At 41.0% G+C, this 23,450-nt stretch overlaps 1 protein-coding gene across 4 annotated transcripts in view; it reads left to right on the top strand.

Moving 5' to 3' along the window:
• MARCHF8 (membrane associated ring-CH-type finger 8) overlaps positions 1–23,450 on the top strand; it is a 94,621-nt gene that overhangs the window by 61,691 nt on the left and 9,480 nt on the right. For 2 of the 4 annotated variants that reach the window (XM_008929805.4, XM_018069121.3), the window contains exons 3-6: positions 8,575–8,625; positions 18,508–18,587; positions 18,893–19,738; positions 21,675–21,855. In XM_008929805.4, coding sequence (XP_008928053.2) covers positions 8,575–8,625; positions 18,508–18,587; positions 18,893–19,738; positions 21,675–21,855 — 1,158 coding nt within the window. The remainder of the gene's footprint in view (positions 1–8,574; positions 8,626–18,507; positions 18,588–18,892; positions 19,739–21,674; positions 21,856–23,450) is intronic. The other 2 variants (XM_029958545.1, XM_008929806.4) reach the window with 2 other exon arrangements.

Below are 23,450 nucleotides of genomic sequence, written 5' to 3'. Positions count from 1 at the left end.
CGGTACCTTTTCTTTTAGCTGTGAATCATCTTTTTTCCAAGAGCAGTGTCTTCTTTAAGGATAGCTGAATGTGTTGTTTTTCATAGACACTGTTCTTTGTGAGTTCCCTGACCTTACCAACAAATGCTGTTAGAAATGTAACATTCTTACAGCTCTCTGGAACACCACAGGTTAGATTCTCACAAGGATCTCACTCCAGCCAGTATTTGGCTCAGTAGGCCCTAGTTCATCATTTACCTAAATTTCTGTGATCCCTTAACACTGAGTTTGGAATGCTGCAGGGCAGAATATTTTGCAAACTGTACTGATAAAAATGTGAAGATAAAATTTCAGGCGAAAGCAAGCTGCTCTTTACTAACTAGGTATTGCTAAACAGGTCTGATATCTAAAAGTGCTCTTTCGAGAGTTCTTTTGTCATGTGCTTTTGGCCTTATCATGTTAAATATTTACAAAAATATCCTGAACACTTTCCTAGCATCATCTGGGAGGTGAGTTCTCAATTTTCTATAGGGAACATTGTTTGCCCTTATGGTCCATGCAGTCAGAAATAGGTTAATAAGCCTTCATATCTTAAAATGTAAAAGGAGAAAAAGTAGTCAAATCCTTGAGCAAAATAGAAGCTACTTGAAGCAATCAAGGTGGCTTTGGGAAATACCCAGTTTTCTAGTATTGTTCTGAATCTGGTTTTAGATTCAGGAGAGCTTTGTAACTCGGCTAGGAGATGAGTTGGTAATTCACTCTTTTAGCAGTATAATTTGATAGTATGAGTTGAAAATGAGAGTGGCTTTGTGGGCCACTTTGGATGAGCAGAGACAGTGACCCAGGCACGTGTCGTGTCCGAGTTGCACACGACGTGCAAACCGTGCAGCAGCCACCACCCTGCCCCGGGAACAGGTACTGGAACATGACCTGCTCCTGCAGCAAGTGACTGCACCTGCAAAGTCCTGCAGACACTGAGAAAGGCCAGCTCTTCACAGAAGTCCTCTAGGCTGCAGACTTCCTGTGTCTGCTGACAGCTGGAGAAATTCCATATTGCCAGTTGCCTAGAGGCTTTTTAATCTGTGAATGTTTAAAATAGTCAATCGCTTTGGCATATTGATATGTTTAGTGTACCATGAGAATTCCAGCAGTTGCATTAAATGTAATTACTTCACAAAGGATAGAATGTTATTCCTTTTAATGTGTTTATAATTGCAGTCTTCCTCAGCATTTATCTCTCTATTTCTGCTCTTAAATACACAAAATTGTTTGAAATGGCATTTTCACTGTAAGCTTAATGCCTACTGCTTCCATTATCAAGAAAGGTGTATATTTTTGGATCATGTCTTTTGTAGTTCATATAATTTGTTCCCTGAGGGAAGGATTAATTTTTATGTGTTGCATCACATGAAGATGTGCATCCATTTTAGGCAGGTTGTCTGGCAACAGCAAGATAAGAACATCCGTAAAACATGTTGAGTGCCAAACTTTGCAGTCTACTTTCTTTGTTAGAAACTGGGCACATGGCATGTGAATGTAGGAAGTGTGCAAATGAATATAATTGTAGTGAAGTGTACCAGACTTGGTACATAAATAAAAATTTGCTCTTTACGGTGGGGCAGCCTTAGGTCATCAAGAGGAAAGCTTTTATATCGTCTTCTAGCTCATAAAGTTAAAGAAGGAAGATGGAGATCAGATGTCCATTTCAAAATGGCAGGTGGGGATGCAGATTGTCCATGATCAGATGCACTTTGTGCAGTCTTTGGAAGTAAAGCAAAGTAGTGCAAAAATCCAGCAAAATGGTATGTTGAATAAAGTGTGGAGAACAAAGCCATGGAGAAAAGGACCTTCTTGAAGAGAATACACTCCTTACCTTATGCAGTGTATGACTGGATTCAAGAAAGGATCCAAGCATTGTATCTCATGTAGTCCTAGGACTAAACAGGCAAGGCTGAGCACAGAGCAATGCACAATGAGTGCAGACCTATACACAGGTGGACCAAATCTGGAACATGTAGTGCCTGTCAAGTTTGTGCAGTATCAGACACATCCATGTGAGTTTTAAGAGCTGTTCACAGGGCAGATGAGATGTTCTGCATTGTGTTTTTGACCACACTGTGGTGCAGACTTCAGCAAGAGAATCTTATTTAACTTCGACATTCTGCTGTGTTGTTTACCTTCACCTTTGAATTTCCTCTCAGTTATATTTCTTGTTTGTGATCTGTTAGCCTCCTTGACTTGCCTTCCCGAGTCCCCAAGGGCGTGGCCTGTTCTTTGAATTCCTAAGTTCTTGAGCCTTGCCATTGAAACCATTTGGTCTTGTTGTCTTTTCCTTTTGTTGATCAGTCTTTTCTGTCAAAGCCATATGATCTCATTATTTTATGTCTGTTGCTGATGTTTTCAGGCACAACTGTAAGTTCAGCACCTGGAATAAAACTTGTTAATTCTCCTGTTTTACTGTCAGCCTTATTTTTGCCTTCAGGTTGTTTTTATGAGTTTGTCTCCCACTGTGTGTGAAGTGGCTTGATGTGACCGTGAATAAACAAGTTAGAGAGCTGTCTGAGAAATCCACAGTGAACTTCCTATACATTTTCCACTGTGATAGATCTGAAATCTTATATTGGCTTTCTGCACTTATTCATGGATTGCTGGTCCCAGAGAATCAAGAGGAATTATCCAAAAATAGAAGATAGTAGACTAGATGAAAGGGGCATGGTTTGGGTTCCTATTTCAGTATTTATACTGTGACTTCAGAAAGGCAAAAAAGGAAATAGTGGTGTGATTTCCATCACTCTGCTTGGTTTCAAGTGTCCAGGAATAAATACTGCACAAGAGCAGAGATGCAAAGCACAGATGACATTAATGCCATTAATTAATTTGATTAGATAGCATTATTCTTCCTTTCATTGCTCTTCTAGCTGCATGCAAAAATCATTGATGAACCTTGATGATATTTATTGCTCTTCCACAATGACCTGGTGACTGCCAATGAAATAAAGGCCATATTCAGTTGATACGATGCAAAATACTGATTCCTACCAAAGTAATTAAATGTCGAGTTCTGTCAGTTACAAGATCTAGTGCTGACAAAGCTTTTGTAATTCAACAATGCATTGGTTTTGACAAATGAAAGAAATAATTACAAAGCATTCTCCCATTTCTTTCCTCTCATTCTGTCCACTTCAATCAATTAAGTGCACTTGTCAATATTTTCAGCAATGACTCCTCTCCCCAAACTAAAAGTGTACATTCTTTTTAATATCTACTGTTCAGGTATAGGGTTGCAGTGCAAGATTTGCAGGAATTCTGGGAAAAAGTTGTTAGGAAGTGTGACACAGTGATGAAACCTGAAACACCTGGGTGTGTACGACTGTGTGTTTGTAGAACAACAATGCATTTGTGCTCAGGTCATAGGACTAGATGGAAGAACTAAGTTTCACTTCTGACTTGCTGCTTTGCCATGCAAGGATTGTTCAGCTACTCAGTTCTTCAGCACCTCATCATTTCAAGCAATGACATTCTGTGTCCCATTCTGTAATTTTCATCAGATCTAAGAATGAGAATTGCTGTATGAATGGAAACATTTATTACTATTCATTCTCTCCTACAAAGTTTTTTATTAAGGAAAGCAGTTGTTTATCTAGAAGACTGTTGAAGTAGTGCCCATGACACTCACTGATAAGTGATTTTGCTGGATACCGATCTTGTGCATAATCTGTCATTGTAAAATGCAATTGTAATGCACAAAATGAGATTAAAATGCCTTGCAGGGTCCACCTAGAAAACCACAAGTTGGCAGTGCTCTAGCCAGTCAGACCTGGCTTGTTTAACTGTGTCTCCTATTGGGAACTGGTGTGCTGGCACTCACAAGGCTTCTGGGTTTGACTGTGTGAGTTATGTAGCTGATGTTATTAGTGGAAAGTGAGTATGTTATGGTAGGGAAGCAAGGGTAAAATAACTTGAAGTGCTGAATATATGGAAGACTGAGGTAAAAGGAAGGACAGAAGGGGGGAGTTATCAGCTTCTAGATCTCTGAACTGAAAAGGGAGAGGTGTCATGAAAGAGTAACCAAGGAATGGTGGGAGAAGGGAAAATGAGCCAGCAAGATGGAGAAGGCAAGGTGAAGAGCCCTGCAGGAAAGCAGAGGTGAGCTGAAACAACTGCTGAAGGAAGGAAGCAGCTCTGTCACTCACAGTCTGGAGCAAATTCAAGGGGAAGATAGAAAAAGAAAGGAAAGTTGGGAGGGGGATTCTGGCAATCACAAGCAAGGGCATTAAGAGTGCATGTTGGAGTATCATGTCACTGTAGGAATGGGTAGCAATTTTTCTGGATTTCAGTCATTTCCCTAGAGCCGGGTTCTGATGGGGACCTCATAGCAGTAACTGGCAGTGAATGGCTTGGGAGAAGTGACAAGTTGCACTGGTAATTTTTTCCTATCGAGGTGGTTTTTTTATTGTTTTGTGTTTGGGGTTTTTTAATGCCTGTGAGGTGGTTCTGGTTGAGTAGGATGATTTTGAAAGGCAGGATTCCCATTATGCCATACAGAAAGACTGAACTGCCCGAGTAGAGTGACACTTGCTTTAATTGGTCATAATTGCATGGTCCATGCTGGCAGATGTTGCATTTATCTTGACCTTTCATTCAAGTGCAGAGACTAATGCTTTTGCAAGAGAGAAGGAGAGCTTGTTTGGAGCTGTAATTACCAGACCAGAATATGTCTTACTGTGCAGTGGGAACATACTAGAAACAGAAGATTTTTATTCGTTGGACAGTGACAGTACCATAATAGAAGCTTAGCCTTGCCACTCCCATGTCAGTGTTAGTTTGTGAGTAATTGGTAAAAGATCCCAGGATGAATGTACTGGTATAAGATACAGTGTGAAAAGTGAGCTTTTGTTTGTTTGCCTCTAAAATAATTTTTACCTGTGTAACATTTCTGTTCCTCACTTAGTAGTTGTGCCTGCTATTAAAATCTACCTGTTCCAGGAACTCCTTCCATGGCTTTACAACTCTTTTCTATCTTAATGACTGGAAAACATATGATATATTAATGTATCGCAGCGTGGGGAACACCAGCAAGTTCTGACTCTATTTAATGACTTCCACAGTGCTTTGTCCTGAAGGGTAGATGTTTATTATTTTATTTCTAGAAGAGAGTTAAACAGCACAGCTATACTTCATCAACTGTATTACTTAGAGGTGTTTCTGTTGCTGTTTAATGATTTTTAAAAAATAAAAATAAATGGTTTTGGTCCTTTGTAGAAGCTGGCAAGAAAGCACAACACGTTCCTTCAGCAGGAGTGCTACTTGAGTGGTCACAGTGAACTGGAAATTGCTGTTGCACAGCAAACTCAGTTGTTTATCTCAGTTTTTCAGCCCAACACATTTTAAAGTCTGTGCATATGTAAACTACGAAACATTTCAAAAACTATGCCTGATTAGATGACAGGCTAAGGCAGGGTCAGTTGGTGTCCAAAGGCTGATGCAGTTTTATCTGGGTGATGGGGCTGCTTGGTAGTTGACAGGTCAACCAGACTGAAAAATGTGCATATTATTTGCAAGTTTGTGTTGAATCTGGTAGTGGCTATTGGAGCAGTGGTCACTCCTCAAAAATACAGCTGAGTTGGTGCTTTTCCTCCCATGTCGGGATAAGTAGCTCTTACTGAGAACAGGTTTTGGCCAGCCCAGGCTAAGATCGTAGTGAATTTCCTATTGGTGTTATGTGGATGTACCAGCTTTGTGTGGTAAAGAAACAGAGATGTTAGAAAGCACTTAGGTGCCTAGGAGTCCATTAGGGATATCACAGATACTTAGTGTATGTGTGCAGGCACTCTGTAGCCCCTAAGGGAATATTTTTCAACACTGCTTTTTTGTTTTAAAATGATCACTTTTTCAATAGAAAAAACAACTGTTTACAGTCATCTACTGACTGAAACCTCTGATAGGTGTGCTTCCAACAGTAGATGAATAAAGATAGTATGCACATCTGTCTCTTAGAGACTCCTGGCGTCTGTCACATAAAATCAGTTCTGGGCACAGAGGTAGAAAGACCAGTTTTTGTGGCAGTGGCTAAAAGTCTGTTGGTTTTGCATCATCTACCATGTTGTGCAGATACAGGTCTTGTCCTCCTACTTGTTCGTGCTTATTGAATTTTAGTACATCCTTTTCAACACAGGTACCTGTGTAAGTTCAGTCACAGTCCCTTGCAGGCATCTTCTTCAGCTAGAGAGCAGTATTTGGGAGCCATTGAGTTAATGTGAAGAAACCTCTGCTCAGTTTAATTTTGTCCTTAGGAAATTCACCCAGAAGTCTTTGACACCTAGGGTTGGATTTGAGACTGTCACCGATGTGCAGCTGTATGTGTTGCTTCAGGGAGACTTCTTGCCCATGAATCCTGCTCTTTGCTATAATTTTCTCTTGTCCCACGTAGCCATGCTCTGTTTACCTCCCACACATCCCTAGAAGGCCGCCAAGCACAGCCTGCTTCCCCCACACCTCGCACAAATGCAGTGACAAGTATTTGTGTTTGCCAGCTTGTGTAAGTCTCTTTTCATCATAGCTTGAGAACATGTTCCTGCCCCCTTTTTTCTTTCTCCTGTCTTCTGTAGCTTGAATGAACTTTTTTTTTTCTGTTTCTATAGTTACACTGCCTGATGAAATCAGCCAAGTCTTTCCCTTATGATTGGAGGCAATTCTTAGCTGTACGGGTTCTGGGAGTAGTCCCGTCCAACATTAGTCTTCACATAAGCATTATGTCCATGTTTTTGGGAGTCTTTATGTGTTTGTTTCTGTTCCAGGAATACTGTTATCTGTGTAACAGAAATTCATAGTCATCTTGAAAAGGAAACTCAGCCTTGCAGTATACAAATCTGGCATTCAAATTTGGGCCAAAACTATTCCAGACCTTAAACTGATCCTTACGGTTTTTATTTTGGCCATCAGTCACATCCGGCATGTGGTGTTCCCTGGTCACTTTCCCCCTGTTCTTTTGAAACATTGTTTTACTGTCTTCTGGACACTTGGACATACAGAGGATTTCAGAACACTGTATTTGCTTACTCATGTTTCTAAGGAAGGAAATGCAACTCTTATCTGTCAACTGATGCAGTGCCCAGGGCTGTGTTGAGAGGCAACTGGTGCTGTAAGGAAGGGGCACCCTACTTTTGTAAGCATATGCTGGTGTTTTATGCCTTGCCTTCTCTTTTCTCATCACAAAGTTTTGAATTTGCTCTGTGGATGTGCTGTAGGAAGAAGCATCTGGGAGCACAGGGATCTCAAAGTATGAGTCTGAGCATCTGAGTGCCCAGCCAGCCAGGCTGACTTCGTATGGGCTTTAATCACTGAAGGGTCACTTGAATTGTAGCAAACCATAGGCACGAGGTCTGAGACTAGTATGCTACACCCCATCTGATCTAGGAATAACAGCCATTGACTGTTTGGTGGGGAATTTTTTATGTCTCTATTTGTTATATAGGCAGGACTTCTGGTCTCGATCTCTGTCTGATCTGTCAGTGCCAAGAAGAACTGGAAGAGAGTGCTCTCAATCAAAGTGTCTCTGTTAGGTTAAATTATCTTCAGGAATAAAGGTGAAAGAGTTTGTTTCTTAAAATCCCAGACAAAAAGATGCACTCCTAGAAACTCTTACCTAGCATAGAGCCCATAGGAGAAAGTAGTAAATTCATTTTTTCAGATCTCAAACCAGTTGCATCCCAGCTTCACAGACTTAGAGGAACATAGGTACTGATCTGTAACCAAATGTTATGACTTGCCCTGTTTGTAGTATTTGTTTAGGCAAAAAGTATTTTTTATTGGGTTTTATTCAGAAAAGATTTTTTTAGAGCAATTTCTAGGCTCTTCCCAGTGGAGCAATTTTGTCCAGTTACACTGAATTGATGTCCAGAAACTGGGTATCCTTAAAAGATGAAATACCTTGGTGAAGCCTACAGTTTATTTTCATAGGAGATAAGGTTGTCATGCGTATCAGTCAGGGTCTGCACGCTGAAAAGTGAGTAACAGATACAGTCATCACTGATTTTAGTTTTTAGAATTGCAGCTTCTATGTTTCCATCTTGTATGTTATTTCCAGTTTAATTCTGAGTTCCATAGTAGATAGGAAGTCCCTCAATAATTCTGTTTTGTCTCCTGCAGTGACATGCATATGTTTATTCACAATTGTTTCCAGTCAACACTGTGATACTCTTGTTTTTCTTTAAGCAAGAGCTTTCAGTTTAAGTGGTTGGATGTTTGCCTTTAAATGTAGATGAAGCAGGTCTTCTTGATACTGAGAAGTATCCTTTCCAAAATAGATGCCATCTGAGTAAAGAGCTTTACAGTATTCACAAAGAGAAGAAATAATTCTTTTACTATTTCTCATGTTTGTATTTGTCTTGCCTGTGTGATTTTCTGCAAAGTAATATCTTGTTAGCAAACAAAGCAATTTAGTGATTATCATAAGTCAGGCTGATGTCAATAGAAGGAACATCCTTAAAAGCCACAGCTGTAAGACTTTCTTCATGGAGTTTGGTTTCTAATGCCAGCTTTAAAATATTTTCATAACTGTGACTTGTTACTGCAATGATCCTGTTCTTCTTTCAGAATGAGAAGGCTTTGGGGCATTCCGTGAGCCGCTCTAGTAACATCTCAAAGGTATGTTCAGTCTTTGCTAAACTTGGGAATACTGGGATTTCTTTCATTTCAAACTGGGGTGATGTATGTGACAATGTGACCAGTAGAAAATGCTTTTTATGCCTGTCTGTCATTGATAGTCACTCCTGGAACATTAGAACTCTGGTGTTTTGCAGACTATCTTTACAGGTCAAATGAAATGGAAGCTACAGTAGGTTTTCTCTTTCACACTGTCAGCCTTCTTAGCTTGGTAGGAGCAAGATAAATGACAGATGCCTGAGATCTTATCTTGGAGGGAAAATGGCTCAAAAACATCGCTCAAGTATGTTGTTTTATGAGATAAAGTTGCATAAGGTATGTATAGCTGTGCATCCCATCATATGAATAGTATATGTGATTAAACATTATTTCATTGTTACTTCCACACTGAATTATTTTCAGCGCCATGACATTGTTATCAGGGCATGACTATGTAAGTATTTTAAAATGTTTGCTTTTACAGACCTTGATCATATAAAAGAAGATGCTCCCCCCTTTCTAGTCACACTCCACTATAGCCAATGGACACATCAAACCCACAATTGTTTTATTATGCCATTAGGAAAAAAGTATCTTCTGTCCAAGATAATTATTGCAAGATGTACCCTACTCCTACTTCTGCACTGCAGATAAGGCTTCTAATTATCTGTAAGCCTGACAACTTATTGCTTAAACAAGTACAATTGCTTAAAGCCTTCATGCAAACAAGGCTGTACTGGTTGACCAGTATTTTTCATGGTGTGCATAAGCTTCGACTCTTCATTGCCACAGTTTATGTCACTGATGGTAGTGACTTTTAATGAAAGAATGAGTCATCATGGCTGTGACAAGCTCAAGTGCCTTTTTTCTATTCTGGGTGCCTCTGGATCTAGTGAGCTATTCACAACTATCTCCAGCAGAGGAAACAGTGTCTGCATTTATTTACGGTTTATATGGGCACAAACAACTTTAACTTTTGAACGGAAAGACAGAATTACTGGATGTCCTAAATAATGAGCAAGGCAGCTGTCCAGTGCACAAGGTATTGACCAAGCTGAATGTGTTGTTATTATGGATTGATGCGGGATTGTGTTTTTCATTTGGCATTAGAAAATGTCCATTCACATAAAGGGTTCTGCAATAAATACTGTGTGACTATAACTTCTCATCTGAGCTTTTCTAAAATGGGACTATGCCTGTTCCTTCTTACCCTGGCTCTTATCTTCTTAGGGATCCTTAATTGGATTGTCAGGTTTTATTCAGCAGAGGTAGTAGTTTTGCCATTAAGTGTTGTCGTACTTTTCCCAGTGTGTCTGAAATCAGCACAAGCCATTTGGCACCAGCAGTTTGGTATCCATACAAATCTGCCCAGTTCATTCTTAATTCATCAAAGACTGGTAGCGTGGCAGTGCAGTGGAAAGGACCTTGCACTCTGGCAAAGCTCTCCCTGGGAGTGCTGGCAAGTGAGACATCAGTATTTACATTCATCTTGAAGCACTGAAACATTCAACATGATTGCTAAGTGTTGCAAAAGCTAAAGTTCTCAGGGGGATCAAAAGTCAGCTTTGCCAGTGTAATGGGGGAGAGTTTTTGATTGTAAAATGAGCTTCCCAGAGGTGTCGATGTTCTTACTGCTCCTCTGTCACCTCTGTGTCTGATCTATTCAGTGCACCTGCTCCACTCTGGAGAGGAGTTTGAACAAGGGCAGAGGGTAGAAGTCCTGCTCTCTGATTTGCCTTCTACGTCTGAACGCTGCCTTCTGCATCCAGACAGTTCAGTGCTAAGCTGCAACAATTATTTTGTGGTCTACAGGTGGTTTGGCTGTTGCAAGCAATTTATATTACAAATCAGGCAAGAGTATAGTAGTGGGATGCTGCATAGAAGGTTAAGTACATGGAAAATTTTTCTTCAGTTCTGAGGTTTAATAGGAAAGTGCTTTTTTTTTTTATTGTTTATAATAGCAACCTGGCCAATAAGGCAGACTGAATACATGTAAAGGAATAAGTATGGAAATGCTTGGCTACCTGTATAGCCCTTTCTGAAATCCCCAGAACTTGTTGGTACTATACCATTTTAAGAGGAGCTTTTTAACCAAAATCGAGTTAAATCATTTACATGCTGCAGTTCCAGATACGTTGATGTGCGTGTGTGCGTACAGAAATAATCGTGCTTCCTGCGAAGGACTGTTTCAGCCATTGTTTTGCCACCCAAATCTAGCTTACAGCACAGCAACCTAGCAAATCTGCTACAAATGCTTGGCACTGACACTTGATTCAAAGCTTTTCTGGTGCTGATATGTCATTACAAACCTGCTGTGATTATTACTGTGTATCTTTCCACTGCTCTCACTTGCACAGTGTAATTTGAGTGGAAAAGATTGAGTCAGAACTCAGCCTTTAGCCAAGAAAGGATGCTGTGTTGCTTGATGTGACCAAGGAAAGCAATGCCCTAGGGCTAAACGTGATCAAGGAGTGAGGCAGACAGATGGTGCCACTGAAAATGAAATCAGCTGGTAGAGGTAGCAGGACCTCTCTGAATATAGACCCCCAGTGTCGGGGCCAGGTGGAGCTGTCCCTCAGGAGAAAGGGGCAAAAAGGCAGTTCTCCAAGAGGCAGATGCTAGGAGAGGCAGAAGAGATGCTAGTACATGTGGCCAGGCCAAGAAAAAGTGATCACCTGGATACTTGGCTAGGGATGGAGGCCAGAAACAGCAGAAAAAGGAGCAGGGAATAAGATGTAGGAGGATCTTCATATGGTGCCATTAGGTTTTGTGCAGTATGTTGCACACTGGGGGATGTGGCATTCCTCCAGGCCCTTTTTTGCTTTTTTTGGTACATATATTTCAAACACTCCTTTTAAATCTGCTCCACGTGAAATGTTTGAATTTCTGGGATCTTTTATGTTTGTTTTGAAATAAAAAAAAATGTTGTTGAAGGAAGCTTGAATTTATTTAGTCAGGGGACTTAAACACAGCCGGATTCCCCACTAGCCCTGTTCAAGCACAGTGATGCTGATTGAAATGGCCCCAATTGACACAGGGGAATACAGCCCAGATCCACATCTCTGCTGTTTCCCTAAGCCAGCATTTTTGCCAAGAAGCCACTGATTGCTGCAAAGTGCCTTCATCATACAAGCCACACAGAGAAATAATTAAACTTTATAGAAACTTTGTCCTCTAAATGTAGAAGAAATTGATGCTAAAACACAGCTAGTCACTGGGAGCAGCTAAAAAAGGGATTTTCACAGTGGTGGTAATTCATGCCCTCTGCTTATAGAGAAAGGAATCGTGCTTACAAGCAGATGAAATGAGGTCACTAAAAAAGCTGGTCTGTAAAGAGTTACCCTCAAATTAGTGGTATTGTTTAGTGTCAAAGTGTCTGATATATCCTGGAATTGATAAGATGATGTATGGAAATATCTTGAGGTCATCTGTGTGCTGTTCCTGTCATCTGGTTGCTCTGGAGGGCTGATTTTACTGTAATGGGGAAGCACTTTGTAGGCTTATTTTCATGGCCCTTTAAGGGGTAAACTTTGAAAATGCTAATACTCGGATCACAGCAAAGGAATCAAAAGTGCAGTCCTTAAAAAATGTAAATGCTTTGTCTTTTCTGAAGGCCTGTGTAGTTTTATCTTTTGAGCAGAAGCACACTGTAAAGTATTAGATTATTCTTAGGCTGAATAGCAGCGAGTGCAGACACAAAGTGGTAGCCTAAGCTTGCTATGAAATTTAAAATCCATTTAGGCTGTTCATCAGCTTGGAACAGATTTAGAAAAGCATATGAATACACACGTCCACTGTTGCCTGAAGCTTTCATGGATTCAGTGAGCATTTGTCTGTAGAAAACCAGTCTAGGGTTTTCAGTCAGAGCTTCACTATCCTGTAGTCTATCAGATGACCAAGGCTTACTGAAAAGAACTGCTGCTCAGAGGTGTTCTGTTCAGGTATGTGAGCCTGGGGGTAGGGAAAGAGAAGTTGCTTTAAAATTTTTTTTTTTTTAAATCCTTCCACTGAACTATTGGGGAAAGGAAGACAGGAAAAATTGTTTACTGTGGAGATGAAGGTATACTCTTTTCCCCAAGCATAAGAGCAAGTAATATTATGCTGGGGCACAGTGCAGTCATGTTCATAAGGAGTGTGATAGCCTCCCTGTGCTGTGATAAATCCCTTCTCCTGGGGCTGGATTCTTACTTCATGTATGTATAAAGGCCCTCCATGAAGGAGGAACCCACAGGAGTTTCCTTTCCTCTTTTGTTCCCTCAGTCCATTCAAAGTATTTTGAGGAAGATTTTAAAGACAAAGGTTATATATATTTTTTATTTCTTCTTCTCCCTGCATAACCTGTGCAGTTGTTACTGGTTTTAGTCAACATTAATCCTGAGCTATAGCCAGGTTGTATTACACTTGTGGAGATTTTGAAGGGATAGATAGCCTTTTTTCTCTAGTTTCTTTAGCCCAGAATCTCTAGAGAAAGTTCCTGCCAGAATCCTCCTTCAGATTTCTTTAGGAACAACAAAGGAAAGCTGACTTCAGCTTTCCTCCTAGCTGCTAGACATAATTTTAATTACAGTCATATATGAAATATGGGAGTTCTCCCAATAGCTGACTCCTGGTTCCTGTCAGCTTGTTGCCAAAATGGTAGAGTTGATCATCCTGAAATTTCCAGATGCCTCTTTACAGTATCTCTCCCCCTGGTTCCCTCCCTCCCCCTGATTTTTTAACTACTTTCCATTCTAATAATTCATCTTATCCCACTTAAAGACATTTGATTTTAATATGCACTGGAAGTCAAAATGGCATGAATGTGGTAGGGAGCACTTACTGGAGAAGATCAGAAGTCGCTGATGTTGATGCTTGATCCTGCCATGTTGGTATTTAGTAAAAGCTTTCAAAACCAGCCTGTCAGCAGGGCTGTCTGCCTGTCACAACATCCACTCTGTCCATAGGTGGCCTGTTCTGCCTCTCAAGTGTCAGGTTAAGACAGTTGGCTTTGCTGTGGATGAGACAGGGTTGGAGCTGCCTTTGCCAAAGGGAGGGGAGGTGAATGGGGGCAGTGGTAGCATAGACAGAGTCAGATTCCCTGGGTCTCTTCATAGATGATCTTGGTTTCTCTAAGTGTAAACTAAGAGAGGAGCAGAGCCTGGGGCTTTTGCTGCCTCTGGAGATGTCGCATGCAAGATAAGTGCCATCCATGTCCAGCAGCAGCTTTGCTTTCTTACTACGTGTTTGAATAGGGTCTACATGATAAACAGAAAATAACTCTGTCAGGAGAGTGTAGAATAAAGGCAAGCCCATAATCAAAATGCCAGATTGAAATTTGGGTTGCAGAATGTTTGGCTCCTTACTCTATTGCTAAATTTATATCTGCCTGAAGCTCCTTGTGCTGCAGTTCCTCCTGAGTAAAAGACTTAAATTGTGCTTCTTTTTTCCAACTCTTTATCTGTGTGCTCTGTTATTAAACGTGCATAGTTCTTACAATGTTAGTTCCAGATCCTTAGCTGAGACTTCTAGATGTTTTTGTAGCACAAATAGTAGGGTCACAGTATTGTTCCTATTCATGTGGTACCTAGAAATGACAAATTGCAGGTGGGGGGGGAAGCCTTTCTTTACTTCCTTTAGAATTCCAGTCACTTGAGGAATTCTACTAGAGTTGTTTCTAATTTTTTACCTTTTTACCTTTTTTAGAATGTGACAGACCCTGTTCTTTAAAATGAGATATAACTGCTAGTACTGAAGTGCAGCCCAGAGTGGGGCAACAGCAACAGTGCCACCTCAGATAAGCAGGTTATCTTGAAATATTCCCAAGCTGTTGGCATGTTCACTATGGCTCACTGCACAGATTACTTTATTTTCTTAGGCAGGGGGGGTTTTGATTTTTGGTGTGCAGTCTGTAATCACAAATAGGTAATCTTGGCTGAGTTCTCTCACCAACAGATAACACTGTTCATGAAATGGGGGCAGAGTGAGAACAACCAGCTATGGCAGCACACACATTATACGTGTATGTATTGTATATATGCATGCACACACGTATATGTATATAAAAAAATGTATATGTTCCTGCTGGCAACCTTCCAGAGAGCTATAGGCTTCCAGGAATTGTTACCTTCAGAATTGCTGTGATTGTTCAAACAGCAGTGCAGAAGGCCATGCTGTGACCTCACTGAATTGCATTAGATGGGAATGTCAATATACACAATTAACTAACTATTGACCTTTAGTCCTGAGCTATTTTAGGCAACCAGTTGGTCTGTGTGGAGTAATTCACTAGTACATAGGTCGTCATTGGAGGTGATATTCCACCATGTGAAGAATGTGGAAATCCACAGAGATTCAGCAAGCAATTATGGAGTTAGAAGGGTCAAATTCAGGCTCTCAAGGCTTAAGCTACCTGACACATATGAGCATGGCAGAAACCTCCTATGAGAAGGAGTGCTTAAAACCTATTGCTGCTGTTGTCATCACAGGTAGCCAGTTCGGACAAAGGTGTTGCTACTTGGGTGGATGCTGCTGGGACTGTAAGGGTGGTGTGTGTGCCAGAAACTACAGAGTGGAGTGGGCTTTGACTGCTTGTTTTCCCAGCCTCTTCAGAGCTGAGCCCTATGTGGGAGCAACATCAGATCTCCAGGCTAGCTGGATCCACCTCACTGTTTCATTCGTCCATCACTGCCTCCTCTTTGCCCATGCTTTGTCTTTTCTGTGGCACCTGCGTCTGAGTTAGTAAACCCAGGTGAGCTGAGTGGACTGGACAGCATCAGCTGCATGTAGCCCTGCTTCTAGAACTGGCAGAACTTCTACTTAGGCTTTTGGCAGCAGCTTGCATTTTACTATGCTCTTGTCAGGGAGTTGTTCCTCGCCGTTACTTGGTGCTCTCACTGACTGATGTTCCTCTGGCAGCTGTAGCTAAGGAAGTGACTGGCATTAAAGCAATAATTAGTTTTACCTCACCTCGCTATCCTACTCTGAGTTACAGTGCAGCTGTGTAAATAGTTTTATGAGCAAAAAGCATGGGATGAAAGGAGGACAGACTGACTGGAGGCTCGTTGAACCATGGCTTTTGCTGGCGGCCACAGCTTGCATTAGCTTACACCAAGGGTGGGGCATAACTTCCTCCAATGTTTTGTTGTTCCTCTTTGTGGTGCCTATCCAAGTGTGTTAATTTCTGTTCATATTTTGGTTGCATTTTCATTTTGTATGAAAATTGAGAAAAAGACCTTTTGTTCTGAAGCAGAAAGGTAGAGGGGAAAGGAAATGTGCCTAAGATGGGAGAGGGGGGGGTTGCAAGCCATCCTGAGCAGTGCTGGCATCTGGAAACAGAATAATAAGCTTGAAATGCAAATGAAATTCCACAATTTCTTGTTTGTCCCAGCCTTTTGATTTCCCAAGTGGTGAGACTTTGACACTGTCTTGGTACCAGACAACTGGATGACAAAACCAGTAAACATCATTTTGGAAGGGAAATTTCAGATCTGTGAATCTAATCATCTGCCTTAAACTGTTACATCATATATTCTGCTGTCTTTTATTGGAAAACGAGTTGAGAGACTGGATTCATTCTAAGCAGGTTACCATCTGTGATTTGATCATAACATAAAACCTGAGACTGATTTATTAATTGATTTGTGACTTCATTTCCAACAATATATGGATATGGCTCCGTTTCCATGGTAGAATGCAACATGCTGTTTTACTGGTTTAATGTTTTGTTTTTAGAAGATTGCTAAATACGTCTTTTTAACTAATCTGTTATTTAAGTTTTGTTAATTTTCATTTGCATAATGAAACAGATTATAGTGTCACATCTTTCACTACATTGTCAGACTTTCAGCTGAACAAAAGTAATTACCACACAAACACTTTTTAAAAGATAGGGTTTGAAGTCAGAAATGTACCTGCTTTTAGGAGAGGTTAAGCATCAAATGGAGACCAAATTTCCAAGTAATACCTGAATTCTCTTCACTATATAATCAGGATCCTGATCATACAGTGCATGTATGTGTAAGTAGTGTAAAATGAAAAGAATCATAGTTTCCAGGATGAAGCCAATAATTGATATTTGTCTTTAATTTGTTTTGTTACAGTCATAACATAGTTCAATTGGCTTTCTGGCCCAAGGTTATTCTCTTGGGTTTTATTCTATACATGAACCTAGCTGGGTAAGATGGGAAATAAGTTACAGCATCTTACTAAGGGTCAGGAGGTGTGTGTTTGAGGCTTGGTTGAGTCTTGCCTTCAATTCCTGCAGACCCAACTGTAAATGGATATCTGTTTTTTCAGTCTCGGTGCACCTGAGGCATCCCAATGTGAGGGCAGGTACATTGCTGTCTGTAGTACTGTTGGCTAGAGAAATAAAACCCCAACAGATGAGTTCTGTGACATGGAAGATCATGGTTGTATCTGTATTTATAAACTAGCATGTGTATCCTTGTATCTTCTCTCTCAAAGAAAGAACAGTATAATGTGTGACAAGGAACCTTGCTTTTGCTGCAAGGGTGTAAAAGCCTGCAGCAGCCTTGTTTAAATACACAATAAGGGCTTTTAATAAATTAAGTGTAAAATTGAAGAGTTCTGAGACAGATATAGTGTGTGTGTGTTTCACTATGACCAGAGCTCATTGATGGCTGAGCTAATCTGGTGTCTGAAGCTGAAGCACAGGGCTGGGCCCAGTGTGCTTCTGTGGCAACACAGCTTTTGCCACCTGAGGTCTCCCATGGTCTGGCTTAGTGCACTTGCTTGGCCCAGGTCTCTGCTGTCTGTGCTGGTTTCTCTGAAACCCAGCATAGTGATGACACTTCTGTTGTTCTCCTGATTGCATTGTTCCTTCCTGGGTTTCAGGCTTTGCTTTGCTGATCAAAAGAACTGTAAACCTTTGTTTGAATTTGAAATGCAAGCAATGTTTTGCAGTGGTGGGTGAGCAGCACAGCCTATCTAGCAGCTGTGAAACATGGGAGAACCAGGTTTAAAAATTCTCTATTACAAAGTTATTAACCCAGGTCTCCTCCTCACCAAAACTTCTTGGAAGAGTTGAGAAGTTTGTTGAAGTGACTCACAGAACACAGTGGCAGAAAAGGTCTTTAATAATAGCCCATGGAGTCCCAGCTCTGAGACAGTGCTTATTCTTACCATATTGATTTTAGAGGCTTGTCTAAGTGTTAAATATGCCAAGACCTTAGCTTTAGTTTTTTGAGTTAGTTCAGCGAATTCTGAATTCTTCAGTTACTCTATTCTCACTGTGCTCATGTTTATCTCTTTATAAACATGACTGCTGCCACACCTCCAGGTAGATGGAAGACCCTGTTCTAGTAAGAGCAGGATGAAAGGCCTCACAAAGTACAAAAAGTACTTCAGGGAATGGTCTGGGTTGGCAGATGGTGCTTGTGTGCATATGCTAGTATGGAATATAAGTCCCCAAGTAGTATTTGAGATACTGAACTACTGACAATTCTGTCTTGTGAGGAAAACCCCAAGCCTCTAATCTCTTGTCATCATTATAAGAGGAAGGATTAGCTATTACATGGTAGCTAAATTCCAACTAGTCTATACACACACTTTCATCTAATTATTCTAATTACTATAGCATTGCTCATTTCCTGAGCTATTGTCCTGTGCAACGTTTGACAGCTGGCAGGTTCCACTCCAGAGATGTCTGCGTTTGACTTTGGGGTAAAACATTTCTGTTATGATCCTACTTCTCCAAGGATGAAACTCTGTGACCTCTCCTTCTCACATTCAACAATGAAGCTACTTTCTTGCAACTAGCCCTTGAATATCTGATGTAGAGGATATCTGACTCCATATGCTGTGTTTCACCCTGAAGGTGATTGCTGTGCATACTGACTTGTGACTCGGGGTTTTTTTGTTTGTTTGTTTGTTTTAATTTCACTGCAGGCTGGAAGTCCAACGTCTATCTCTGCCCCTCATAGCTTCTCTCGGACTTCTGTTACACCATCCAACCAGGACATCTGCAGGTAAAGTGTGTCGTTTGCGTGGCTACAGTGAGGCTCATGAAAGGTTCAAATTAAGGAAAAACAAAACTGAAAAAGCATGTTTACAGGGAAGTAAGCAATGTGGGGTTCCCACACGAAGCATCCCATTTGTTTGACTTGACTGCTGTCTAACACTGCTTCGTTGAATCTTACTGACTGTTTGGCCCTGCTATGTTTACCATTGCCACACTAGCCGTAATTCTCATTTCTTCACTTTTAATTATATGTGTTCTCTTTTGTAATTGTTTTTTACTTTCTGTGCTTTTATTCCACTGTTCTGCATGCAGTTCCAGTGCAGTGTTTTCTGAGTGTTGTCATCACAGTCCAGTGCAGTCTGCTGTTGTCTTGAAAAATCCGCACTGCCAGAGCCCTCTGACACAAGGGGTCACTGTGACAGTAATCTGTCAGGACAAGTTACATGCAGCAAAGAGAAACTCCCGTGGGCAGGATCGGGGCCAGGCACTCAGATCTGCTAAGAATGTAAAGCCCACCCGCACTCTGAAATTCTCCAAGTCCCTCAATGATGTGGACCAGAAGGCACAGAGCACCAGCGAGTGCTTTGACTATGTGGAGCGAACACGGTCAGAAGGCAAATTGACCCCGACTCAAGAGCAGTGTTTAAGGATTAACAAATTTCATCTTAAAGAGAGGAAACCACTGAATCTCAGGCCTCTTTCTTTTAGCAATTCTAAGCACTCCTATATCCCTTCCCTTTCCAACTACTCGAGTGCATCGGGAGGAACAGAGAACCACAGCGCTGTACATATCCCCTTGCTGGAGGACAAAGTGGACCATGACACCTCGAGGAGCAAAAAACTGTTGCGTTACCTTTTTTCCTTCTCTCACACGTCCAGCATCAGCAGCCTGCATAAATTTCATGAACTGGAGAGCTATTCCAGTCACTTCCAAGCAGAGAAATCCTCCAGCATGCTGGTGGAAAGCACGGACTTCTGCTCGGACGATATGGGAGATGATGACGTCTTTGAAGACAGCACCTCAGTGAAACTGAAAACAAAAGAGCAGTGGGCACCACTCTGTTCAGTTGAGAAGGACAGTGACCTTGACTGCCCTTCCCCCCTCTCAGAAAAGTTCCCCCCTCTCTCCCCTGTGTCCACATCGGGGGATACCTGCAGGTTGGTTTACCAGAGAACCACCTACCTTTGAACCCTCCCATGTGCGGTGGTGACCGTTCTGCTTTCCCCTGCCTTTGTGCTGTTTCTGTCTCTTCACCCTGTCACCTTGCTATAATATGTGTGATTTGAAGCATGCAGCCTTCTATCTGCTGTCTTGCGCTCCTCTGATGCACTTAACAAGACTACTAAGCAAAATAATTTCTTTTGGAGTCAAATAAGTTCTCTTACAATTTGTTTCAGGTTTGGGGTTCTGAGATGGTATTCTTCTCTTATCAGTTCCCAAGCTGGGAATATTATGAGAGACTCAACTATGCATAATAAAGGCCAAGCTGAACATGTCTTAGGTTTTAATGAGCAATGTGTTTTCCTGACAGCACTGCTGGGTTAGTCAGAGGGTGGGAGTTGGAAGGAAAAGACTGCTTGAAAATTGCTTCTGAGATCAGGTCAATATAGCTTAAATTTTTTTCCTTTCAGTTTCTATCCCACAATACTTTTTTATTTGTAAAGGGCTTTCTGTGGGTGCCTTGGTCAAAAGGGGCATCTGAGTGCTGGCTGTTAGTGGTAGGCCTGTGTGATGTCCACAATGTGAGGTCCAAAAAAAGGATGGATGTCCTTGTTCCAGCCGCAGAGGATTAACCATGTGCACAGGTGCTGGGAACAGCAAGATCAGGACTGTCTTCATAGTGGCTTGTCTACAGGTCTGCCCCATATCACCTCCAAAATGTGACTGAGGAGCAGGAGTCATCAAGTACAGGAGCAAATATCCAATCCCTCTACCTGACATTTTACTATCCTAGTCTTTTTCCTCCCTGACAACACTTTCTAAAGCTGACTTTGTTAGTACTTGCCAATATTATCTGTTTTTCCCCCTCATTACCACCAAAATCTAGTTCCATACTGGCTTGTCATCAACAAGATGCTGTTGTAATCCACTCACTGCTTCATTTCTGCTTGCCAGCTATCAGCAAGGTTGCAAGAGGCAAGATGCTACACATCAGTAAGAGATTTCAGTAATGAGACAGGGATGGCAGTATGCCAGGATGTACTTCACATATGCTTAGTAACTTGTATTCAGTCCCTGAGCTCCCCACCATTCCCCTTTCAATTCATGACCTCTTCCATTTAGTTAGAAGGACTTCACAATGCTTGATGCAACCCAAGGGTTGTGTATAAATTGAATCTGGAAATCAAATGTCAGCAGCTGGTAGTAACACTATATTGGGATGTCCTTGCTGTTTCTGCAGTTAGGCTGTGAGGAAAATGGGGAATTTGCAAAGCTGATGTTTCTTTAGCAGCTCTTGCAAAGTTAGAATTGGAGAAGCAAAACCATTAGTCCATTTAGAGTAGGTGTGTTTTGAGGTTCAGATTCAGTGCTGCAGTTCAGCAGTGTTAATCCGTCTCTTAGCAAATTTGCGCTGGAATTAATCACTTGTGCAAAATCTGGGCTAAATTAATTGTTCATGATACTGGGGTGGGCTGTTTCACTACTGGTTTGGGTATTTTGCTTTATCTTCTGTTTTGGACCATAATACATGCATAGCTGTACCTCTCTGTGCATATTTTGTCTTGAGAAGTGCTATCTGATCTGTTTAAATGCTATTTTCAGTTAAGTGCTATTGGTCTGGATGAAATGCTGTCATTTCTTGTTTTTTTCTTTTTGATGCTGCATTTCTGTCAGGCTCTGTGTGTCTGCCTCATCTGTTAGAAAGCAGCTGTCTAGTTAGCCGTGTCTGTGCTCAATTATTTTGTGCCTGTGTATGCGCTTGCGCAGCAATGGAGTTCTTTAGTTTTAGCTCCTTTATGGAACACATTCCTTTGATATATATGTCTCAGGATCCTCAGTGAACAACCATGTGTGATCACAGATATTACATGCCCCTTCCACATCCTTTCTACTTTCTCTTCTCCTTAATAAGCAGCTTTGCTTCTGATTCAGGATATGTCACTGTGAAGGAGACGATGAGAGCCCTTTGATTACCCCCTGTCACTGTACGGGAAGTCTTCATTTTGTGCACCAAGCCTGCCTGCAGCAATGGATCAAGAGCTCAGATACACGATGCTGTGAACTGTGCAAGTACGAGTTCATCATGGAGACAAAACTGAAGCCTTTGCGAAAGGTAGGCACAAGACCAAGGATGTGCTTTATTAAACACAGATCCACTCTGGAAGGAGACTGTCCTTGCCCACGAGCCTGCAGTACTCCCTACATGTTAATTAGTTTTTGTGGCTCTTTAGTAAGACTGGTCAGCTGTATTGGTACAAAAGGATTTCAATTAACCCTCAACCTGGCAAACTCGACATCAGTGGAATCCAGCTCTGATAGTTAGCTATTATAGCCCAGCATCTCTCTGTCTGTAAATGTGCATACATACACACACACATATGTATGCATGCAGCAACCTGGTTTTTTTCTTTACAGTCAGATTTTAGAGCACAAAAGTATTTACAGTTATCCACATTTTTTTTAATATAGAGTTTACCTACTTTAGTTTGCAGCTCCAAGATCCACATGGCTTTATGTTCTCTTGAAGATATGAGTATTTCACATTAAACTTACTTTAAATCACACTTTCTGAGTGTAATTTAGTTAAAATTTGTAGCTTTTTTTTTCCTTTTTAAAGGATCAAACTTATTTAGTGAAAATATTCATTGTAAGTAGAAGAGGGTTCCCTGGTGAATGTGTTGTCATTGTTACCTTTTCTTAGGCTGTGAATAACCACATTTTAGTACTTCAGATTGCTAGAACCTGTATTTTTGTTTTATAGAAAAGTACCTTTCATAAATCTGGTGACTTAAAGTAGAGGTACTTAAATGTCCTTTTATTATAAAGCTGGTTTTGTGCTTGTATCCTTTTTTGGTTCTCCCACATCCTCTGAGCTTTCAATTTCAGTTGTCCTTACCATCAGGATTCTGAGATGGAAGTCACTGCTATTCTTAGCACAGAGAAATCTTGCCGTATCTACCAAAGTGGAAGAGGTTAATAACAATAACCTCAGTCTGGAACTAGAATAAATGAGAAATTAAATTCAGTTATGATGGACCTAAATCATATAGAGTGGAAATTCTGGACTGCAGCCATCTAAAAACTGTTACAAAAACTTGTCCAATTCCTAAAAGTGACTCCTAACAGAAAATAGAGCAGATTTCAAACACCTCTTATTTTTTTAGAGAGATGTACAGTCTGCAAAGCTTAGCATGTCTGGCCAATAGGATGTCCTCTCCTTATGACTGTGGTGTGGATCATTGCCTTCTAAGAACCACACTTTTTTCCTTGGTAACCCACTGGCACAGAGTATAGAACTTCCTGCTGAGGTTCTATTGAGCTGCAGTACTGGCCATCATAGCTCTGTTGTCTGTGCAGACAATGCTTTGCACAGTCCAACCCTAAGACAGTAAAGAAATTATTCTAGAGAATCCAAAGTAAGAAGAGTTGCTATAGTTCTCAGTTGACTGCTGTTTTTTCTGTGCTCACTCTGCCTGAAGTGGATGGGAAACATTTACTGAATATTTGTGCCCTGTGAGAAAAAAAATGTGAGACACTTTCAGAAATGAGTCACTCAGCATCGTTAGTTATATCTGAACAGGTCATCTGTGGGAAACAGACAAGATACCAGAAGGTAGGGACAGAGCCATAAACAGGAGTTCACCTCTCAAATACATCTAAAGAGCCCTTTTAGAGGTTCAGCTGCAACAAGATAAGGTGCCTCTGTAG

Source organism: Manacus vitellinus, unplaced genomic scaffold (genome assembly GCF_001715985.3).
Source record: "Manacus vitellinus isolate BGI_N305 unplaced genomic scaffold, ASM171598v3 scaffold_15_pilon, whole genome shotgun sequence".
NCBI classification, from domain to species: Eukaryota; Metazoa; Chordata; class Aves; order Passeriformes; family Pipridae; genus Manacus; species Manacus vitellinus.
The sequence above is the reverse complement of the archived record's forward strand: the minus strand, read 5'-3'. Positions and strand labels throughout refer to the sequence as shown.